Source organism: Carassius auratus, unplaced genomic scaffold (assembly GCF_003368295.1).
Source record: "Carassius auratus strain Wakin unplaced genomic scaffold, ASM336829v1 scaf_tig00215941, whole genome shotgun sequence".
NCBI classification, from domain to species: domain Eukaryota; kingdom Metazoa; phylum Chordata; class Actinopteri; order Cypriniformes; family Cyprinidae; genus Carassius; species Carassius auratus.
The window spans coordinates 460,934-481,156 of NW_020528321.1; the positions used below are offsets into that span (position 1 = coordinate 460,934).

Genomic DNA, 20,223 nt, shown 5'->3' on the forward strand with positions numbered 1-20,223 from the left:
GTTTCATAATTTGAAAAGTCCAAATGCAGATTACAGTTTGAAAAGGGTCAAAACACTTAAATACAGAAAAAAAGTTAGGCTTTAAATAATAATAATAATAATAATAATAAAAAGATTTTCTTTAGAAATCGTAATTAACGTCAACACTTACACAATGCTTTTAGCGTTTTAAAATCCCAAACTATTTTATAACTATTTTACTTAATAGCGAAAAACAGTATAGTAATATTATTTAACACAGTTAGGCCCCAAAATACTCTACACAAACATGTGAACACAAGCTTTTGATACCCAAGTTTGATTTCCGACAAAGAAATGTTTAACATAAAAAAAGTATCAACACCAGTATGTGTGTTAATATAATTCTCATCACTGCCACAAGGGGTGCTATAACAGGCAAAGGCATAAACCGCTATCGCTATCAACGATCCTCTATAGATTGTCTATGGTGAACTATTTACGATCCGTTGCAGAGAGGCTAACTATAGAAAGCTAGTTTTCAAAGCATAAGATCCCACCCTCCTTGCAAATCACTCTGCAGAGCCAAGCCTCCTGCAAACATGAATGCGCACTGGCAGACCAGACGCTAAGCAGTGACACAAAGAGAAACAGCATTGGAGGAGGACTGAATGCAACGCTGACAGATTACCTTATGTCTCATTCAGTGGTGAGATAACATTACAGTACAAAGTGCAGAGGTATGCAAATACATATGTTGACAGGCAGGTAGGACAGCCTATGGTAGCCCTCGGAAATTTTATGGTCCAACGCCTTCCACAGATGATACAAATAATATAGAAACAGATATAGATATTTAGACCACTTAACTTAGTGATTGTTCAGTAATGTGAAGAGATTTTCAACCAACATAAAACATTTTTGAACCAAACTACCTACCCTGCCTTAAACTGCCAATACGCTCATAGCTAGCTAGCTAGAAAAATAATACAACATGGTTAATGGCACAAACATTTGAAGGCAATTATATCACTGCCTTGAGTACTGAGGTTTGTTTCCACCAAAGTACAACAAGAACAAAGTAAAGAGGTTACATACAACAACTGCAATTTGTTGAACAAGCCTTTGCGTCTATGTACTTGTGTAGAGTAGTTTTCTGACCCAAGGCTGCAATTTTTACTGTTTTCTACCTAAATTGTAAAAAACAAATCAACAACAATAACAATAAAAATAATATATAAAAGCCAAAGAAAAAGGATTATGCTAAAATTTTTGTACAAAACACCTGTTTCAACAAATGTTCTATGATAATTTCTCGAAGAGCGATTGTGATGATCACAATAAGATTGTAAGGAGTACTGTCATCTCTGGCTTGAAGTACTAAAAAGCTTTTTAGAGTTTTTATAAATAGTTATGTACGTTTTTCTTCTCCCAAACAGCATACACCTAATTTCCTCTCTTTTTGAGTAGTAGAAGCCAGTTAAACAGTACGAGAGCTTGAAACAAAACATTGCAGCTTAAAATCTAGATCAGTGATCCTCAAATCTGGCTCACGAGATCCACTTTCCTGCAGAGTTTAGCTCTAACCTTAATCAAACACACCTGAGGTTGCTAATAAGTGTCTTCAGGGTCAATAGAAAAATCACAGGTAGGTTTGTTTGATTATGGTTGGAGCTATACTCTGCAGGAAAGTGGATCTCATGAGCCAGATTTAAGGATCACTGATCTAGATCCTCATATTTGGGAAAGTTCCTGAGAGTCCACACTTGTCTTACCACAATTCTGCTGCAAGCAAAGCACTTGCTTGCTCTAGGTCATGGGCGCCCAAACTTGTTCCTGAAGATCTACCTGCAAAGTTCAGATCAACACACCAGGCTGTAATTACTAAATGCTCAAGATCTTAATTAGCTGGCTCTGTTGTATTTGATCAGGGTTGGAGCTAAACTTTGCAAGATCTCCAGGAACAGGATTGGCACCTCTGCTCTTGGTGGACTCGATTAACGCAAGTTGCTTTGGATAAAAAGTCAAAAAAGCAAAAAACCTTATCTTTCAATACTTATCCAGATGTTAGAACGCCTCTGTAGTGCCTCAAGAAAGAAAACATTTGTGACGGTGACAAATCATTTCAATAAAACACTACCATAACTGGAGGATGCTTTAACAGCTGTAGCTAAAGTGCTCATTTCATTTGGAGATTCTTCCTGATCTGCGTGTACTGTGTCCTACCATCCCATCTTTTGTAGCCCAGGACCGGAGTTCGTAATTGTTACGACTTGTTTTGTGCCTGTCTACTTTTTTTAATTCTCTGTCAAACTTTCTTTGTAGCTTTAGTGCCAGTTCTCTGTCCTCCTTTTCCTGATTTATTTGCTGGACAATCAGATCATCAAACCTGTCACAGACATCTGTCCGGGATATTTTTGTCTGTAGGGTCTCTTCCAAATGTTTGGTTTTGTGGCTTCTCTTTTTGCTCCTTCTTGAGGTAGGTCTGTTAACACAGCTCCTTGTGGTAGGCTCATTTATGAAGTTCTCTGGGTCTACAGTACCCTGATTACAGTGTCCAACGTGTTTATCAAGCAACGGTTCACAAATTTCTGTGGGTTTACAGAGTGCTTCACATTTGCTTCGCCCTTTTGCGGATGAAGTATCTGCAACGGACTGAGTTATCGACCTGATGGGAGCGCTAGCTGGCTGTGTACCTTCCTCTTTGTTAACCTGATCAAATACAAGCCGTCGTTTATTACAGACTATAGGTTTATCCTTCCGATCCTTAGCACTTGATACAGAAATGCACTGATGATCTTGCAAGCCGTCCTTGGCTACATCACAGCTGCAGAGTTGGCTGTCCCATTCTTCAACCGGACTCAGTTTAAGGCTAAGATCCTCTGCGATCGGACTTGTGACTGTACCTTTTGAGTTCACCTTGATGAACTGACGATCAACTTCAATCTGCTTCCACTTCTGCAAGATGGTTGGGCTGGCCTCGTAGCTTGTGGACTTCTGCAGAGTGCGTGTCAAGTTCCTAGGGGTTGACTTCACAATCGTTGGTTCCAAAATTCTCCCATCGGGCATCCTTTTGGGTGGAGTGCACGGTGAGCAGACAATAGGCTTGAAATGGTTGAGTTCTTCCGATATGCTGTCATTGCTCTCGGGGCTAATAGACCTCTCTGGTTTGGTATGAAGCGTGAGCGAAGCGGATGAGGTGTGGATGCCCCGCCAGTGGTGTCTCTTATCTAAGGTCAGTACTGGTGCTGAGAAAGAGCGACTGTTCTCCGAGGACAGAAGGATTCCAGCATTGTAACTATGTGCGATGCTAGCCTAGAGCAGGGAAAGAGATGCAGAGTTGTATCACTAACAATAAAAATTCACTGGACAATTTGTCTATTGTCAAGCTTGCCACAACACATGCTCTTTCTTACTATAGGGGTGTCCAGTCATGCTCCTGAAGGGCCAACATCCTGCAGAGTAGGGCTCTGCAGAATGCATGCTTCTAGAGGACACATAAGTCTGAAATAATTAAAGTAAAGGGTTGCAGAGCATGTGCTGGTTTTGTAGGCAAACATTAATGCCTTGATCATAACAAAAAGTTTAACATCTGTAAAAATTGTAGCAAACTCATTTTTATATGGTAAAATGTAGGGGTGTAACGGTTCACAAAATTCACGGTTCGGTTCGATACGATACACTGATGTCACGGTTCGGTTCGGTTCGGTTCGATACGTTTTAGATACAGCAAAATGTAAAAACATCTCAACTTTTCAGAATGCCGCAAGCGCACCGCGGGTCATGTGACAAGAACCAACCAATCAGCTTCATCCTTTCCCGTAACAACGTTGAGAGCTCAGCCAAGATGAAGGAACAGCTGATCATAGTTGTATATGGATTGCAATTTTGGAAATAAATTCAGTAGCAGAGCTACTGCAAGCGATTTTTAGAGCTGCAAATCCATTTATCCTTCGCTGAAATTTCCGCGTCTCATGGAGAGAGCACGTCATTGTTGCTTAGCAAAGACAGACGCCTCAGGAGAAAGACGCGCTTAGCGTTTTCCATGCGTTTTTAGGCACGATATGTGAACGGCCCCTAAGGCGCTCGCTCACTCAGCACGCGCTGAAGGCTCGTTGCAAAATGTCGAATGCCTTTAACAGACCAGAAATATAAGATCCTAAAATAACCAACAGGTCTGGTGTTTGGGTTGGATTCCCTGTAAGCTATAGTTTCTAAATGCTGCAGGGATAGTTTGCTGCGTGCATGTTTCTCCTTTTTTTCGTCTTTTCCCAGATAGTACTGACGCATATATCCCAGATATTCCCGCTGGTTTTTTTTTTTTTTTTTTGTAATCCCGCTGGTGTACCCTGTCATGTTGCAGATGCGACATACCGTTGTTTTTTTATCCACCACTCTCTTGCCATCACCATTATAGCTTAAAGGGAATCTAAAGTGCACCCAAACACCAGACCTGTTGGTTATTGGAGGATCTTCTCATTTCTAGTCTGTTAAACGCATTGGCTATTTTGCAACGAGCCTTCAGCGCGTACTGAGTGAGCGAGCGCCTGCTGAGTAGCCTAACATAAACATATAAGATGGTGTTTTTTTCTTCTTCGGGAGTGTCAGGGGCGTTGCCTGTTACGTTGTTTGGGTTATTGGGCTACCTTGTTGAACGCATATCATTATATTTCTTTCTCTATCTTTTTTTTTTTTTTTCAAATATAATGAATTACTCCAACGAACCGTTCGGTATACATAATGCGTACCGCGTACCGAACCGAAAGCGTCGTACCGAACGGTTCAATACGAATACGCGTATCGTTACACCCCTAGTAAAATGTAATCATTCTGATTGTTTCGAGTTTTTGCACAGACCATCTCAAAGAATCTGAGTTGCTTATAACATTCGTCTAGGAACAATATTCAATCCAAGTTTTTTTGTGTAGCGCTTTTTACGATACAAATCACTGCAGAGCAACTTTACAGAAAATTAAGTTTCTACAATATTTAGTATTAGCTTATCAGTGGTGACTGTCAGTTTATGTACAAATAACAGAAATTAACACAAAAATCAATTAAAGATGTAATCAAACAGAGGATAAACAATTTATAACAATTATTATGAGCATGTGCATCATTCTATCAGATTTATAAGGTAAATAATTGATGAACCCACCCCAACACAGGAGAATACATAATCTTTTCAATTATGCAAACTGTTCATAATAAATAAAAATTATAAACCTTGCGCTGAGTTTGCATGTTTCGATGTCCACATGTTCTTGTTCAAGAAATGACAGTGGCTGTAGTATTTATATCATAAAGAAGTCTAGTTTTCTATCATTTTGTGAACTAGTCCTAGGTTTTTTGCTCAATTTTGAAAACAAAACTACTGCAGTACAATTCTTTGGACTCCCTAGGTCAATAAAAAAATAACTTTACCCTTTGCGTGGCTATAACAAGGTCCTTTAAAAAAAAAAGGGGAGGGGGGGGCCTATCCACCCGGAGATGCATTTAGGTCCCACAGTGGATAAATCTGAAAACGACACCCTTTCGTTTTCATGTGTACAGCCAATCTGTATATTTTGTGAAATGATGATGTCGTCACCCCACTTCTCGACTTGAATCAAACACTGCTATGTCACGTAACAGCAACAACAACAACAACAACAACAACAACAATGGTGGACTACACACAAGGTTTATGCACATGCTCTAGTCTATGAATTCTTCCCCATTTTTAGTGTATCTCTGTGGCAGAATTACAGCACCACAGACTGGTCTGGCATGTATACGTCATCGTTCTGAGTCAGCTTCAGTGGTTTCATGTGTATGCAGATATTTCTTGAGATTATGCCGTGTTTATGGAATTTTTCTTTACAACGAGGTAAAAAAAGATTGGATAGGGAAAGCTCTAGCTTTGTGTGGATGTGGCCCAATTTACCCATAAGCCTTTAAAGTCTAAACGGAAATTCAAAACTTCACAAAACTACGTGAGCACATGCGATATATTATTTTATTCAAATTACTAATCACTCGTCTAGACTATACAGTGTTGATTCTTCATTTTGGGAGACAGTAACTTTATTTATTGTGTACTTTCAGCTTTACAGCTTTTGCAGATCATTTCATTCACATACAGCACAATACACAGTGCATGAAAGGCAATATTGGAAATGGCATAATAGGGGCCCTTTAAAAATATGGTCTCGATCTAGTGTACCCAAAAGCCTGTAAATCCTAAAATACAACTCAAAACTTAACAAAACCAAGTCAGTTCCTGTGCATTTTATGATTCTAAACAAGTATGCAAAAAAAGTAAAGCAAATTTAACGGATATTGAATAACAATTGGCACAATAAAGTGATAAAGCTTAAATAGACACTATATTTATTTGGGAAGTTCCCTAAAATTGCAATTATAACCAAGAGATGGCAGCAGATGGCCAATAATGGGCTCATTCAACTCGCTAATACAGTACTTTTGGATTTGCATTTAGACATTATAAAAACAATATTATAACATTTAAAATCACATTTACTCAAAGTTTACCACTTTATTTATACAGACATAATCAATTTTACAATTATGCCAGATTATGATTTCAGTGAAATCTGATAAATAAGGTATTTTTCGGACTATAAGTCGCACCTAAGTATAAGTCGCATCAGTCCAAAAATACATCATGACAAGTAAAAAAACATATATAAGTCGCATTTATTTAGAACCAAGTACCAAGAGAAAACATTACCGTCTCCAACCACGAGAGGGCGCTCTGTGCTGCTCAGTGTAGGCTACAGGAGCACTCAGCAGCATAGAGCGCCCTCTCGCGGCTGGAGACGGTAATGTTTTCTCTTAGTTCACATCTCTTGGTTCATTTCTCTCGGTTCATGTCAAATTAATTTTGATAAATAAGTCGCACCTGACTGTAAGTCGCAGGACCAGGCAAACTATGAAAAAAAGTGCGACTTATAGTCCGGAAAATACGGTATGTCTTCTAAATAATTTGACTTACAACAACATACTCAGCAATTAAAGTTGAGAGCCAGTTACATTTCTCGGAACAACAGGACTGGTGTTTTATCCAACAACTCACCCTAAACAACCAATTAGTCTGAAGATTATTTCACATACTCATTCAGCCAAGAAGTGAAATCTTATACCTTGTCAGGACCGGCATGATGTGCGTGAACTCTATTTTTTCCTCTTCCATCCTCAGAATCTGTACAGCTCCTGCTCCTCTGGACAGCACTGCTATTAAGACAACTGTAATACAGCACAATGATAGAATGGATTTATATCTTTTTTTAACATCTAACAATCAGAAAACAATTTATTGAGGAAAGAATAAAAATTAAACAGTGACGTACAAAATTACTAATCTTCTAATAGCGACTAATCATCTGACATTTGGCATCAGCTAATATTAATTAGCTGATTAATTATATTAATTAGGGGTATTAATAGTTTTGCTCGTTGGCAGATACAGATCAATAAATGTATTACATTTTAAAATACATTTTTGGTCTGAATATTATTTAGGGTTGCATGATACATAGCATGCAATATTTAATGCGCAACTTGTCAGTAAAGCCGGTTCTGTAATCAGCGGTAAATCTCCATCACCTGCACGCTTTCACATAGAGCAATAGAACTACTCAGAGCCTTTGTTCACTGACAAGCTGCGCAAAAACACGATCATATTTTGCGCATGTTTTGTGCAGCTTATCAGTGAACAACGGCTCCGTGTAGTTAATGCTGCTCCATATGAAAGCGCGCAGGTGATGAGGATTAACCACTGATTACAGAACCGGCTTTACTGACAAGATGCACATTAAATATCGCATGCGATTTATCATGCAACCCTAATATTGTTACATATTTGTTTAAAAAGTGTGTGGCTGCAATCTAGACAAAAGGAATCTCTGAATAACTTCCAACAAAGTATAATATTTATTTGCTTGACACATAATTTATATACCTCTATTTGCGATTTCATAGTTTTTATGAATGTTGTCCTAAAATGTCATAATAAAGAATGAAGAGGTGTGTTTTTTGCATAAGTGCAATACCTTCTATTGAAAGCAGTTTTTCGCACAAATGCTGAAACATGTCGGGTCCTCTTTCCCACCGGCTCTTCATTCTCAGAGTCTGACACTCCACAGAACTGAAACATGGAAAGATCATACGTAATTGAGCAGGAACTAAACAGTTAATGAAATAAATATCCCAAATTATGAATGAACTGTTCATGTTTAGACCCAAGTAGGTAAAAACAATATTTAAAAAAATAAAAGTTTTAAACATACAGGATATTGACAGTGTTTTAGCATCCCACAGTCTTCTTTTCTGTGGATTTTTTTCTTTCGCTCTTCAGTTTCTTCACTGCCTCCACCCTGAAGAAATAACACAGTGATTAATATATGTACAGTATAAGGTGAACATATATATAAAAAAAAAAACAAGCTTATTAGAAACCAGAAGTGCTTTGCATTTTACCAAAATACCAAATTAAGTGCAGGCTATTCTTTACTGGCCATACAAAAGACATTTGTGGATGTTTCCACTTTGTTGGAACAATAGTTCAGTCGTTTTATTAATAGTTAACACCACAGTATCCTAGATATCCAAAAACACTGTAAAACTATGCAACTTATATGTTTGAGATATATAATGTGATAAAACCGCAATCAAGAGCATACTCAATTTAGTGTGTCATACCCCTCTGACTTACCTTCATCTTTTGTTTCTCGTACTCTTGACGCATTTCTCCAGACTTATGAATTTGTACAGGTGCACGGAAAATTTCTAAAAGATGAAAACATAAATATATTAGCAGAAAATGGCTAACTTGCTCACTAAAGTGACCAGACCATAATAAACATGAATCTCAGTTGTGTCACTGGCTCCACCCACTGGACACACACATGCCTGGACAAATACCAATGGAGTTTACAAACAACCAGGATAAGTTACTATACTACTAGAGAAATAATACTGACTGTCTTGTAAGACTTCAAAAATAGCAAGTCAGAGATGGATAAGAAACATACATAAAATAATAGTCAAATAAGCTATATATAAACACATGATATTATGAAATATAAATACATGACATAAAATATCAACAAAGTAAGCCATTCAAATTGTACTCGGTACAACAGTATTCAAGACGTGTTTTGTTGAAGTCGTAAACTGGGCGTTTATACACAGACCAAACCAAAGTAAATTATATATATATATATATATATATATATATATATATATATATATATATATATATATATATATATTGGTAAAAGGGTCGACTGAACTGAATTCACTGAAGCTGGGAAACTGTCATACTGCGATTTCTCGAAGCGTAAATGATTATTTCAAACTCATGATTATGTAATATTTGAAGTCCTCCGCACCTCCGTCCGCGGTCTCTCGGTCTCTCTGCTCCAGCCTGCGCCTGCATCTCTCCGGGTGACTGAGCCGGACCAGCTCCCAGAGCTCGGTGTTGATCAGGCTCTTCTCCCGGGACTGTTTACGGGCCCAGCTGGACACTCGCAGCCGGCACAGAGGACAGCACAGACTGATTAACTTCACCGTCCGCTGGAAGCAATGCAGGCACACCGAGTGTCCGCATGGCATCGTTACCGGCTCCAGGAGAATCTCGGAGCACACCGGACACCGGGACTCCTCCAAACTCAGTGGAGCAGCGAGAGTGCCAGGCCTGCTTTTACCTCTTTGCCCCAGTCCAGCGGATTTGGCGGACCCCACCGCCGCCATCTTCATTGGTATGTGCCTGCGTCTGGGTTTGAAAACAAGCCCCGCCCAGCCATGGCGTCACATACAGCGGTGGTAGAACGACCAGTTCTCACACAAATTTTGCAATACCTAAATACAATATTGGGGCTGAAAAATAAGAAAGCTGCAAAATGCGTTTCAATCTGTAAAAATGTTCACATCTTTGTTTAACTTTTCAATTTGTCACTAACTATGTATATGTATGTTTATGTCTGTTTATTTGCTTTACTTTTTGTACCGCTGACAGTCAAGCGGCTGACTGCAGTTTTAATTCCTAAAAGTAAAAAAAAAAAAAAAAAAAAAAGTTCTCATTTACAGAAAACACTTAATGCTCTGAAGGCATTGGAATGTATATAATTTTATTATTTTGTCCCTTTCTTTCCTAATATATATATATATATATATATATATATATATATATATATATATATATATATATATATATATACACACACACAATATTATGTAGTTTTAATTTTCCCTCTGGTAGATAATGTTAATATGATAATGTTATACCTCGTGTTCTTGTAGCATTGATTAATAAAGTACTTAAAAAAAATCTAAATTACAATAACTGCTTCCTTTATTATTATTATTAATTTATTTTATACAGTGGTCATAAATGATTAACTATTACAATATTTTGGTGGTGTTGTTTTTGTTTTTTCTTTTAATACTAAGAAAGTCAGTGGGGTTCATCAACCGTTTGGTTAAAAACATTCTTCAAAATGTTTTCTTTTGGGTTGAACAGAAGAAAGAAACTCATAACCTTGATGAGTAAATTATGACATGTTTGTAAAGTACAAAAGTATGGGTTATCTCCCCAAACCAGCAGATGGCAGTAATGCAGCACGCGCTCCGCCTTCAGTCACAGTAGAGGAAGATCTGCACTGGCAGTATGGCGGCGTCCAGTAAGAGATGACTCCATGATTTTAACAGAAGGATCAAGCTTTCTGGGCTTCTAACATCAGTTTATGTTTGTACTTGTTGTGGATCTGGTGTTAAAGCTGGTTTAAAATGTGGACATTACAGATTTTCCTTGCCAACTTTCTAGATCATTTGCACCAGGTATCAGTGAACTTTACAATTTCTATTTTATATATTGTAATTTTTTATAACATATGGATAGTTTTTTTTTCTTAAATAACACGCGATTTAATATATATATATATATATATATATATATATATATATATATATATATATAATTTTACTGTACATAATATTATTCTATAAAACATATCCCTATTTATGATCTAATAAAAAAGTAATAGGCCTAACATTTTCTTTAACTTGGAAGTTTCCTATGTGCTTTTATCATTTTTATTCATTATTTATTTTTTATTTTTTTAAAAGGTATTAGAAAAAATATTCCACAATGGCTTTCCAATGTGTTTTATATCCACTGAATGATGTTTTATGGATTAATACAAATGAAATACAGGAAGTAGTTGTGACCTTGTTTTCTGTCTCTTTAGTTGATGCTTCAAAAACCCACCTGAAAACAATGTCAGTCGGTAAGGCAGCTGTGAAAGTGGTGCGTTTAGGGAGAATATCTTACCGCAGTGCCTTGGAGGTCCAGCAGCAGCACATAAAGCAGCATATGGATTCATGCAGCACTAGCCCAAACACTTTATTACTGTGTGAACACGAGCCTGTGTACACCATCGGCATCAGACAGGCTCCTTACCCTCCTGAGGAGGAGCAGAGGCTCAAAGCTCTGGGCGCAGACTTCTTCCGTACCAACCGAGGAGGTCTAATAACGTTTCATGGTCCTGGTCAGCTGGTGTGTTATCCCATCCTCAACCTGGCCTGCTTTAAGAAGAGTGTGAGATGGTATGTGTGTGAACTGGAAAGGACGGTGATCAAGATGTGCAGTACATTTGGGATCGAAGCCTCCACGTCTCCAGATACAGGTGTCTGGGTGGGCAACCACAAAATCTGTGCAATTGGTAAGTAACCGTTTAGGTTTACTTTGTGTATTGTGTTGATTACTGGTCAAACATTTGGACACCAATGTATTTAATTTATTATTATAAATTCGCCCATTTTAGAACAAAAGCATCAAAACTAAAAAAAAAAAATCTTACTTGATCCTAAACTTGTGAATGGTGGTGATCCCATGAGCATTTCATTTTCACAGTTTATTTTCATTTAACTGGTCTCCTAGTGCAGAATATACATAATATAATTTCATTTTGGTATATAATTTATTTATTTAAAATTATAAAACCGGTTTCTACTATTTCCAGGTTTAAAAAAGTACCCTTTCACAGCAAAATAAAGGTAATAGTTGTGTTTTGCAGGTATCCATTGTGGAAGATACATCACCTCCCATGGACTGGCTCTTAACTGCAACACAGACATGAGTTGGTTTGACAACATTGTGCCATGTGGGATTGTGGGTAAAGGTGTGACGTCACTGAGCCGAGAGCTGGGGCGGGACGTCCCACCTGAGGAAGCCATACCAAAACTGCTGGAAGCCTTTACTGAACAATTCAACTGCACTTTAACATATAATTAATAAATGTATGAATGCTTTTAAGTGTTTGAATATGTGCTTGTATTGTCATAAAAATTATTTTATTTCTATTTGCTATTATTTTACCTTCCTGAAAAAAAATACTGTTTTGGTACCATGGTACAGAGCTGCTGTCAGATGGGAATGGTATGGTATGCTTGCAGTATTCATGAAAGAAAGTTGCTTCAAAGAATGGCATGGACTAGAATTGTTGTTCATGGATGACCAAACAGATTTTCTTCAGGGGTTTTGTTGAGAAATGTAGCTTGAGTGAGTGAAACATATAAACAGTGAAGAACAGGAGTTAATGTTCTTCATATGTTCAAAGGCAGAAGTGATACAATCAAAGAGGTAACCTCCAACTAACATAAAATGTGAAAACACTAATAATAAATGGGTATGTGCTAAATTAATTGAGGTCACAATACTACGATCCTGATTAGCAAACACACGAGTTAGCAAACACACGAGTCTTGAGAAAGAAAAGATAGATTTAATGAGATTACCAATTAATATGATATAATTATACAACGTAACAGTATAGTTATACTGTTTTACTGCTATTTTACTGTTCAGAGGTTTTGGTAAGTAATTTTTCTGTATACTTGTATTTTTATTATGAAATTAATACATTAATTTAGCAATAATTCATTACATTTATCAAGAGTAATATTAAAATCTCTTTTGTGTTACAGTATATTTCTATTTCAAATGAATGACTTTCCTGTAAAAATGTATATTCATTGAAGAATCCTGCAATAATAATAATTCGGTTTCACCAATAAATAAATAAACAGAGTAGCACAACTTTTTTAACAGATAATCAGAAGTGTTTCTTGAGCAGTAAATCATGTTATATTGACATCTAAATGGTCCAAAGCGACTTACAGTATTGTTCAAAATAATAGCAGTACAATGTGACTAACCAGAATAATCAAGGTTTTTCGTATATTTTTTATTGCTACGTGGCAAACAAGTTACCAGTAGGTTCAGTAGATTGTCAGAAAACAAACAAGACCCAGCATTCATGATATGCACGCTCTTAAGGCTGTGCAATTGGGCAATTAGTTGAAAGGGGTGTGTTCAAAAAAATAGCAGTGTCTACCTTTGACTGTACAAACTCAAAACTATTTTGTACAAACATTTTTTTTTTTCTGGGATTTAGCAATCCTGTGAATCACTAAACTAATATTTAGTTGTATGACCACAGTTTTTTAAAACTGCTTGACATCTGTGTGGCATGGAGTCAACCAACTTGTGGCACCTCTCAGCTGTTATTCCACTCCATGATTCTTTAACAACATTCCACAATTCATTCACATTTCTTGGTTTTGCTTCAGAAACAGCATTTTTGATATCACCCCACAAGTTCTCAATTGGATTAAGGTCTAGAGATTGGGCTGGCCACTCCATAACATTAATTTTGTTGGTTTGGAACCAAGACTTTGCCCGTTTACTAGTGTGTTTTGGGTCATTGTCTTGTTGAAACAACCATTTCAAGGGCATGTCCTCTTCAGCATAGGGCAACATGACCTCTTCTAGTATTTTAACATATGCAAACTGATCCATGATCCCTGGTATGCGATAAATAGGCCCAACACCATAGTAGGAGAAACATGCCCATATCATGATGCTTGCACCTCCATGCTTCACTGTCTTCACTGTGTACTGTGGCTTGAATTCAGAGTTTGGGGGTCGTCTCACAAACTGCCTGTGGCCCTTTGACCCAAAAAGAACAATTTTACTCTCATCAGTCCACAAAATGTTCCTCCATTTCTCTTTAGGCCAGTTGATGTGTTCTTTGGCAAATTGTAACCTCTTCTGCACATGCCTTTTTTTTAACAGAGGGACTTTGCGGGGGATTCTTGAAAATAGATTAGCTTCACACAGACGTCTTCTAACTGTCACAGTACTTACAGGTAACTCCAGACTGTCTTTGATCATCCTGGAGGTGATCATTGGCTGAGCCTTTGCCATTCTGGTTATTCTTCTATCCATTTTGATGGTTGTCTTCCGTTTTCTTCCAAGTCTCTCTGGTTTTGCTCTCCATTTTAAGGCATTGGAGATCATTTTAGCTGAACAGCCTATCATTTTTTGCACCTCTTTATAGGTTTTCCCCTCTCTAATCAACTTTTTAATCAAAGTACGCTGTTCTTCTGAACAATGTCCTGAACGACCCATTTTCCTCAGCTTTCAAATGCATGTTCAACAAGTGTTGGCTTCATCCTTAAATAGGGGCCACCTGATTCACACCTGTTTCTTCACAAAATTGATGACCTCAGTGATTGAATGCCACACTGCTATTTTTTTTAACACACCCCTTTCAACTAATTCAACTAATTGCCCAATTGCACAGCCTTAAGAGCGTGCATATCATGAATGCTGGGTCTCATTTGTTTTCTGAGAATCTACTGAACCTACTGGTAACTTGTTTGCCACGTAGCAATAAAAAATATACGAAAAACCTTGATTATTCTGGTTAATCACATTGTACTGCTATTATTTTGAACAATACTGTACAAATGAGGACAATGGAAGCAATCATAGAAGTCATATGATCATAGAATGATATAGAAGTGCTATAACAAGTCTCAGTTAGCTTAAATGCAGTACATGTAGCAAGGGCTTTTAAATAATACAATAAATACAAATAAAACATAGAATAGAAAAAAACAGAGCAAGCTAGTGTTAGTGGTCTTTATATATATATATATATATATATATATATATATATATATATATATATATATATATATAATTTGTGAAGTGTCAGCTGCCTCCCCCCTGATTATCATTGGCACCCCGTCCTAAGGCTCCCGACAGGAGTGGGTGTGTCAGAGAGGAGGGTGTGTGGATGAGCCAGGGCTGACGGCTGTGATGGGGCACACAACTGATGGAAATGGAGCCTCATTACCGCCGCTGTTTAACCCTCTATGGTACGCATTATGTTCTAACCATGAAATATTTTTTTAAATATTTATATTAAAACATTTCATTAAAATAGCTTCAATTATACAAATCCCAAAAATTTTTTTTGAAATTTTTCCTTTTTGGGGGGGGGGGGGGGGGGTGGGTTGGGGGTATTTAGGAAAACGTTGCCATATGGCAACAGTGTACCACAATGGAAAATGGCCAAAAACGTAGTTTTTTTATTAAATTATGATTATCTTTTCTGTTTAAACTGACATTTCTTTTAAATATTTATAGATTGTTATCCTTGGAACTCGTGCAAACCAAAAGTAGGTAGGTTCCTATCATTTAACCTTCAAAATGGTACTTTAAAGTATTATTATAATGCTTGCAAACGGACAAAAAAAATTGCTTTTGTACCATATATGGATATCAAATTCATCAACTTTTTATTTGTTTTACATCCACAAAGTTTCCAACAACAAAAACAAATATTTTTGAAAGGATTTTATACAAGTTAAGTAAATGTATGGTAGCTTGGAACATGCACTAATACCATGTAGAACATGAAAACGTAAAATACAGGTATTACGATAGGCGGCTTCCTGAAGTAAAGTGAAAACTGAAAGTTTAGACATTTGCCAAGTTTGGTAACCCATACTTGGAATTGGTGCTCTGCATTTAACCCATCCAAGTGCACACACACAGCAGTGAGAAGTGAACACACCGTGAACACACACCCAGAGCATTGGGCAGCTATATACTGTATATAGCGGCCGGGGAGCAAATGGGGGTCCAGTGCCTTGCTCAAGGGCACTTCAGCCATGGGTACTGAGGGTGGAAGAGAGTGCTGTTCATTCACAACCTCCCACCTACAACTCCTGCTAGCACAGAGACTCAAACTGGTGACCTTTGGGTAATTAGTCCAACAGTCTGACCATTAGGCCACAGCTGTTCCTCAGTGTGGGTTTTCCCAGTCCATCCATGTGCACCCGTCTCAATCCAACTCATGTCAAATTTCATGACATCCCATGAAACTGCAAAAAGCAGTTACTTTCAGCTGTGATGCAAAGGTGCAAGTCACATTTGCTGCACTTCATGTGGACGATCCCCCTGCAGCCAGGGTATTTGCACTCTTCCTATTGCCCTTTCCATAAAATATAGCTGTATTCATTTTCTGAAAAGAAGACATCATTTTGTTATTTATACATAAATACAACTATACTAAAATAAACACTTCAAATCATTAAATAAATGTGATAATTGTATTGATGCTACTATCTATAAAAAATCCAATTGGGGAAATACATTACTGCAATTCCACTGTGGTACAGTGTTGCCATATGGCAACCTTGATATTTTCTTAATTTACAGTAAAACTATGTTAGACAAAATTGATTTATGAATTAAAATATCTAATACCAAAGATGTTGCAAAAAAATCCCCCTTGAGAAAAGATGTTTAGAAATTAGGTTAATAGAGCAATTTCTGGAGCACTTCAACAGGTGTCTTCTGTGTAGGTTGACCATGGGAAAAGGAGTTTTGGGAGGACATTCAGTTGTCATGTGACTTAAAAACAGCACATCATTGGCAACCTTAAGGCCTACCCTTTTGATTCCCATGATGCTATATATCGTAGTTTTTTTCAGAATAACAAGGAAATGAGTATAAATGAAATGTCATATGTCAACTCCGTACCATAGAGAGTTAAAAGTCCAACGCGCCTCTCCCCGGGAGACCGGTCTCTTCCCCGTGCATGCACACTGGTGTCCTCGTGGGTCCAGGAAGCAGGGGCGCTCCAGCAGTCCTTGTTTTAAAGCCTTATTGTTACATGAGTTAAAGATAGTCCCAAAATAATGCTGCAATTCAGCAATCAAATCATAAATTATTTTATAACCTAAAAAATTACATTTATGTATATAAAATGTCGTCCAAATTCAAAATATTGGAGAGGATTTTTTCACCCGGCCCCTCCTCAGAAAAGATGACGCAGGTTTCCAGATGACAACACAAACAGGAACGAGCTCAATTAACAATGAATGAAATTAAATATGCTGTGTTTTCCGCCAACTGGCAACCCGACAATGCCGAAATACAATTGGGAAAAGTGGCGATTGGCGGGTTTCACAAACCAAAAAAAGTGAGTGGCTCAGGTGTCTCGTATGCACCTGTCTCACTCCGTTCCCTCGGCTCTTGGCCCCGTCCCTCTCGTCACAGTGGTGTTGACATGGAATAATTGTCATATCAGTTTAGCTAGAGTTTCTGCTGTGTTCCATCGGTAGGAAAGCATAAACAGGCATCTTCCATCCAAAGACTTGTGGTTGCATTTCGGGACAAAGCAAAAAAAACAGTGAATAATTAATTTCAGTCTGTTCCTCACACAAAGCTTTAGTGTGAATTCATGAGACTTGCATATATTGATTTTATGGTGCTTTTTGGAGGTTGGCAGATAGTTGGAATAGTTTAAGTTGTTGACAGTTGTTGAAATTATTATTATTATTTTTTTTTCTTCACAAAGATGCATTAAACTGTGAAGTGACAAAAAAGACATTTATAATTTTACAAAAGATTTCTGTTTCAAATAAATGATATTGCTTCTATTCTGTTCTCCAAACTTTTGATTGGTAGTGTACATTTGTATAGCAAAGAGCTTAAAGAGATAGTGACCCAAAAATGAAAATTCTGTCATTAATAACTCACTATTTTACTGATGTTCTCACTATGTTTCTGGACCATAACATGTTTCAGTTGTGTTGCTGTTTATGAAGGTTCAGAAATCTCTCAGATTTCATAAAAATATCTTAATTTATGTTCTGGAGGTAAACAGGTCTTATGGGTTTGAAGTACCATGAGAGTGAGTAATTAATGACAGAATTTAGGGGAACTAACCTTTTGAAAACTTTTGCTACAACATTTTTTGAGGGTTCTATTCCTTTAAATAAGAGGTATTTTCAAACTTCAACCAACAGATGGCAGTGCATCGATGCGTATATATTTTTGAAAAAGGACTGATAGATTTGCAGATTATATTCTGTGGCATTTGTAATGTGAAACCAAGGCCATGAACTGTATATCTAAATGCTTTGTGACAAGGTTCAGTGATTTTCATGTTTATGTATCAAGTGAGCTTCAACTGGACCCATAACATACAGTGAAACGATGACATCTTGTTTGTAAGGTAAGGTAATGGTGTCTATGTCTGGAGTATGATTTGTGTGCATGTGTGTGTGTGTGTGTTTGTATTGCATATGCAATGACATGGAAAGGAAATAATGGTTCAGTAGGCGAGAGAAAGTCATTAACTCCTCTTCCCCCTTCCTGAGCTTCGTTGTCCTGTTAACTGATTGTAGTAATTGATCATTAATCATCTAAGCAAGCCAGAACAGTTACATAATTGAAGTGGAATCAGATTGAGCAATAAATTGATTGTAACCAGGATTGTGTATAAAAAGAAACAAGCCATTGATTGACTCCACCACAACAATATGGATTGAATATGTATAGTATTTAAAAGCCAAATTGAGATTAAAAAAAATATACAAAACATAACCTTATACAGACTAAGTTCATAAGAGCTGTACTTAAATACAACCCTAATGCAGCCTGTCCTCATGTTTTTAATGATTTTCTAGAGGATTCTGACACAGCTGTCAACAGACAAAAACACTGCTATCCTTTGCAATGTGCAATGGTCACCGTATTCCCTCTGCTCACACACTCTTACTGATGGCCATAATGAGGTTATAATGATGGCTACAAGATGGTTATAATGAGGCAAGCACTGTGATTGGATCAAACAGCAGCATCTAAAGTATGCCCTTTTTCTCCTGGTGAGAAGGCTATAGGAGTTCTGCGACCCCAGCTCTTAGACCCCATCTGGATGACAGTTTTTCATTGACTTTCCATAATTAAAGAAACACTTGATATATGTTACTATTTACCATTTTTTGAAGAAGAGTTTTAAGATTAAGTACACCATATGGTGCATTTTATTTAAAGCACAACAAAATCTTTCAGAGCCCATTAATACTTTTACCAAAGCTGCTGATTGACTCAAAGTCGAAAGCATAATATTTCTACTTCATAAGGCGATCCACTGCCAGATGCTCTGAAGTTATGTGGAAACACAACGGCTGCTATTGGCAAGAAAGAAATGCATCCGTGATTAGCGTAATAATTATATAACAGTAGGGACATTCTGCCCTGAGCTGTTCATGTCCTTGTATTTAGAATTTAGTGTTTCTAAGTAAATGAACATAAATAATTATACATTAAAGAAATAATAACTATATACTTCACGAAAAAATTCACGAGGCCCACATTTTTTTTTTAAATACCAGGAAAGCGTCAAGTGCTGAGTTCTTGCCCACCTAGTATTTTATAATGTTTTAGGAATGTTTTCAGGAGCTAGTTTTATTTTAGTTCCCAGAATTTTCTGCTAAAAGGTAGGATAACATTCTCTAAAAACATTCTAAAAATGTCCATTGATAAAATTGTTAAAACATTATTCTCTAACATTCTAATAAAGCTTCCCATCACACTAGATGTGGACTGACATTGCTCAGAAGTCAGATGTTGGTTGAAAGTGAAAACCCAACCTCTGCTTGGTGTCAAACTCGTAAATAATAGTATATAGTATATAGTAATAGTATTACCAACTGCACTTATTATAAACCAGATTTATCTCTGTCATAAATGTAAAAAAGTTCTTAATGAGATTAACAGAGATGTTGATGGTTTATTAGAAATAATATTAAACTCATTCATTATTCACTCTGTTATCTGTATAGTATGTGTGTAAAATTCTAATACAATTATGAAGTAATAATTTTATGACTAATAAATATTTCAGTGAGTAAAACTGGCTGTGTCTATAGTATGCTGTTATGGACTACACAACATTTTTATATTATTTTTAAATATTTTTTTAATGATTATTATTTTAAATTATTGTCCCTGGATCAGTACGCTACTCTTGTAATAAAGTAGCTGTGGTAGCAGACACATTTTGAGTATCATTTCTGGTTGAAAAGAAGCGATCTAATCCTGTTTACATGAAA

At 36.9% G+C, this 20,223-nt stretch overlaps 2 protein-coding genes across 2 annotated transcripts; one reads left to right on the forward strand and one right to left on the reverse strand.

The window, feature by feature from the left end:
• Positions 1 to 926: 926 nt before the first annotated feature.
• On the reverse strand, positions 927 to 9,853 carry LOC113096468 (E3 ubiquitin-protein ligase RNF169-like). Its single transcript, XM_026261872.1, has 6 exons — positions 9,354 to 9,853; positions 8,675 to 8,748; positions 8,250 to 8,336; positions 8,013 to 8,107; positions 7,104 to 7,206; positions 927 to 3,273 (listed from the first exon to the last, which is right to left on the reverse strand). The coding sequence occupies exons 1-6, from the start codon at positions 9,718 to 9,720 to the stop codon at positions 2,143 to 2,145; spliced, it is 1,857 nt and encodes a 618-aa protein (XP_026117657.1). The 5' UTR covers positions 9,721 to 9,853; the 3' UTR covers positions 927 to 2,142.
• Positions 9,854 to 10,593: 740 nt separating this feature from the next.
• Positions 10,594 to 12,288, forward strand: lipt2 (lipoyl(octanoyl) transferase 2). Its single transcript, XM_026261877.1, has 3 exons — positions 10,594 to 10,800; positions 11,211 to 11,684; positions 12,039 to 12,288. Exons 2-3 carry the CDS (start codon positions 11,240 to 11,242, stop codon positions 12,254 to 12,256), a joined length of 663 nt encoding a protein of 220 aa, XP_026117662.1. The 5' UTR covers positions 10,594 to 10,800; positions 11,211 to 11,239; the 3' UTR covers positions 12,257 to 12,288.
• The last annotated feature ends 7,935 nt before the right edge of the window (positions 12,289 to 20,223 follow it).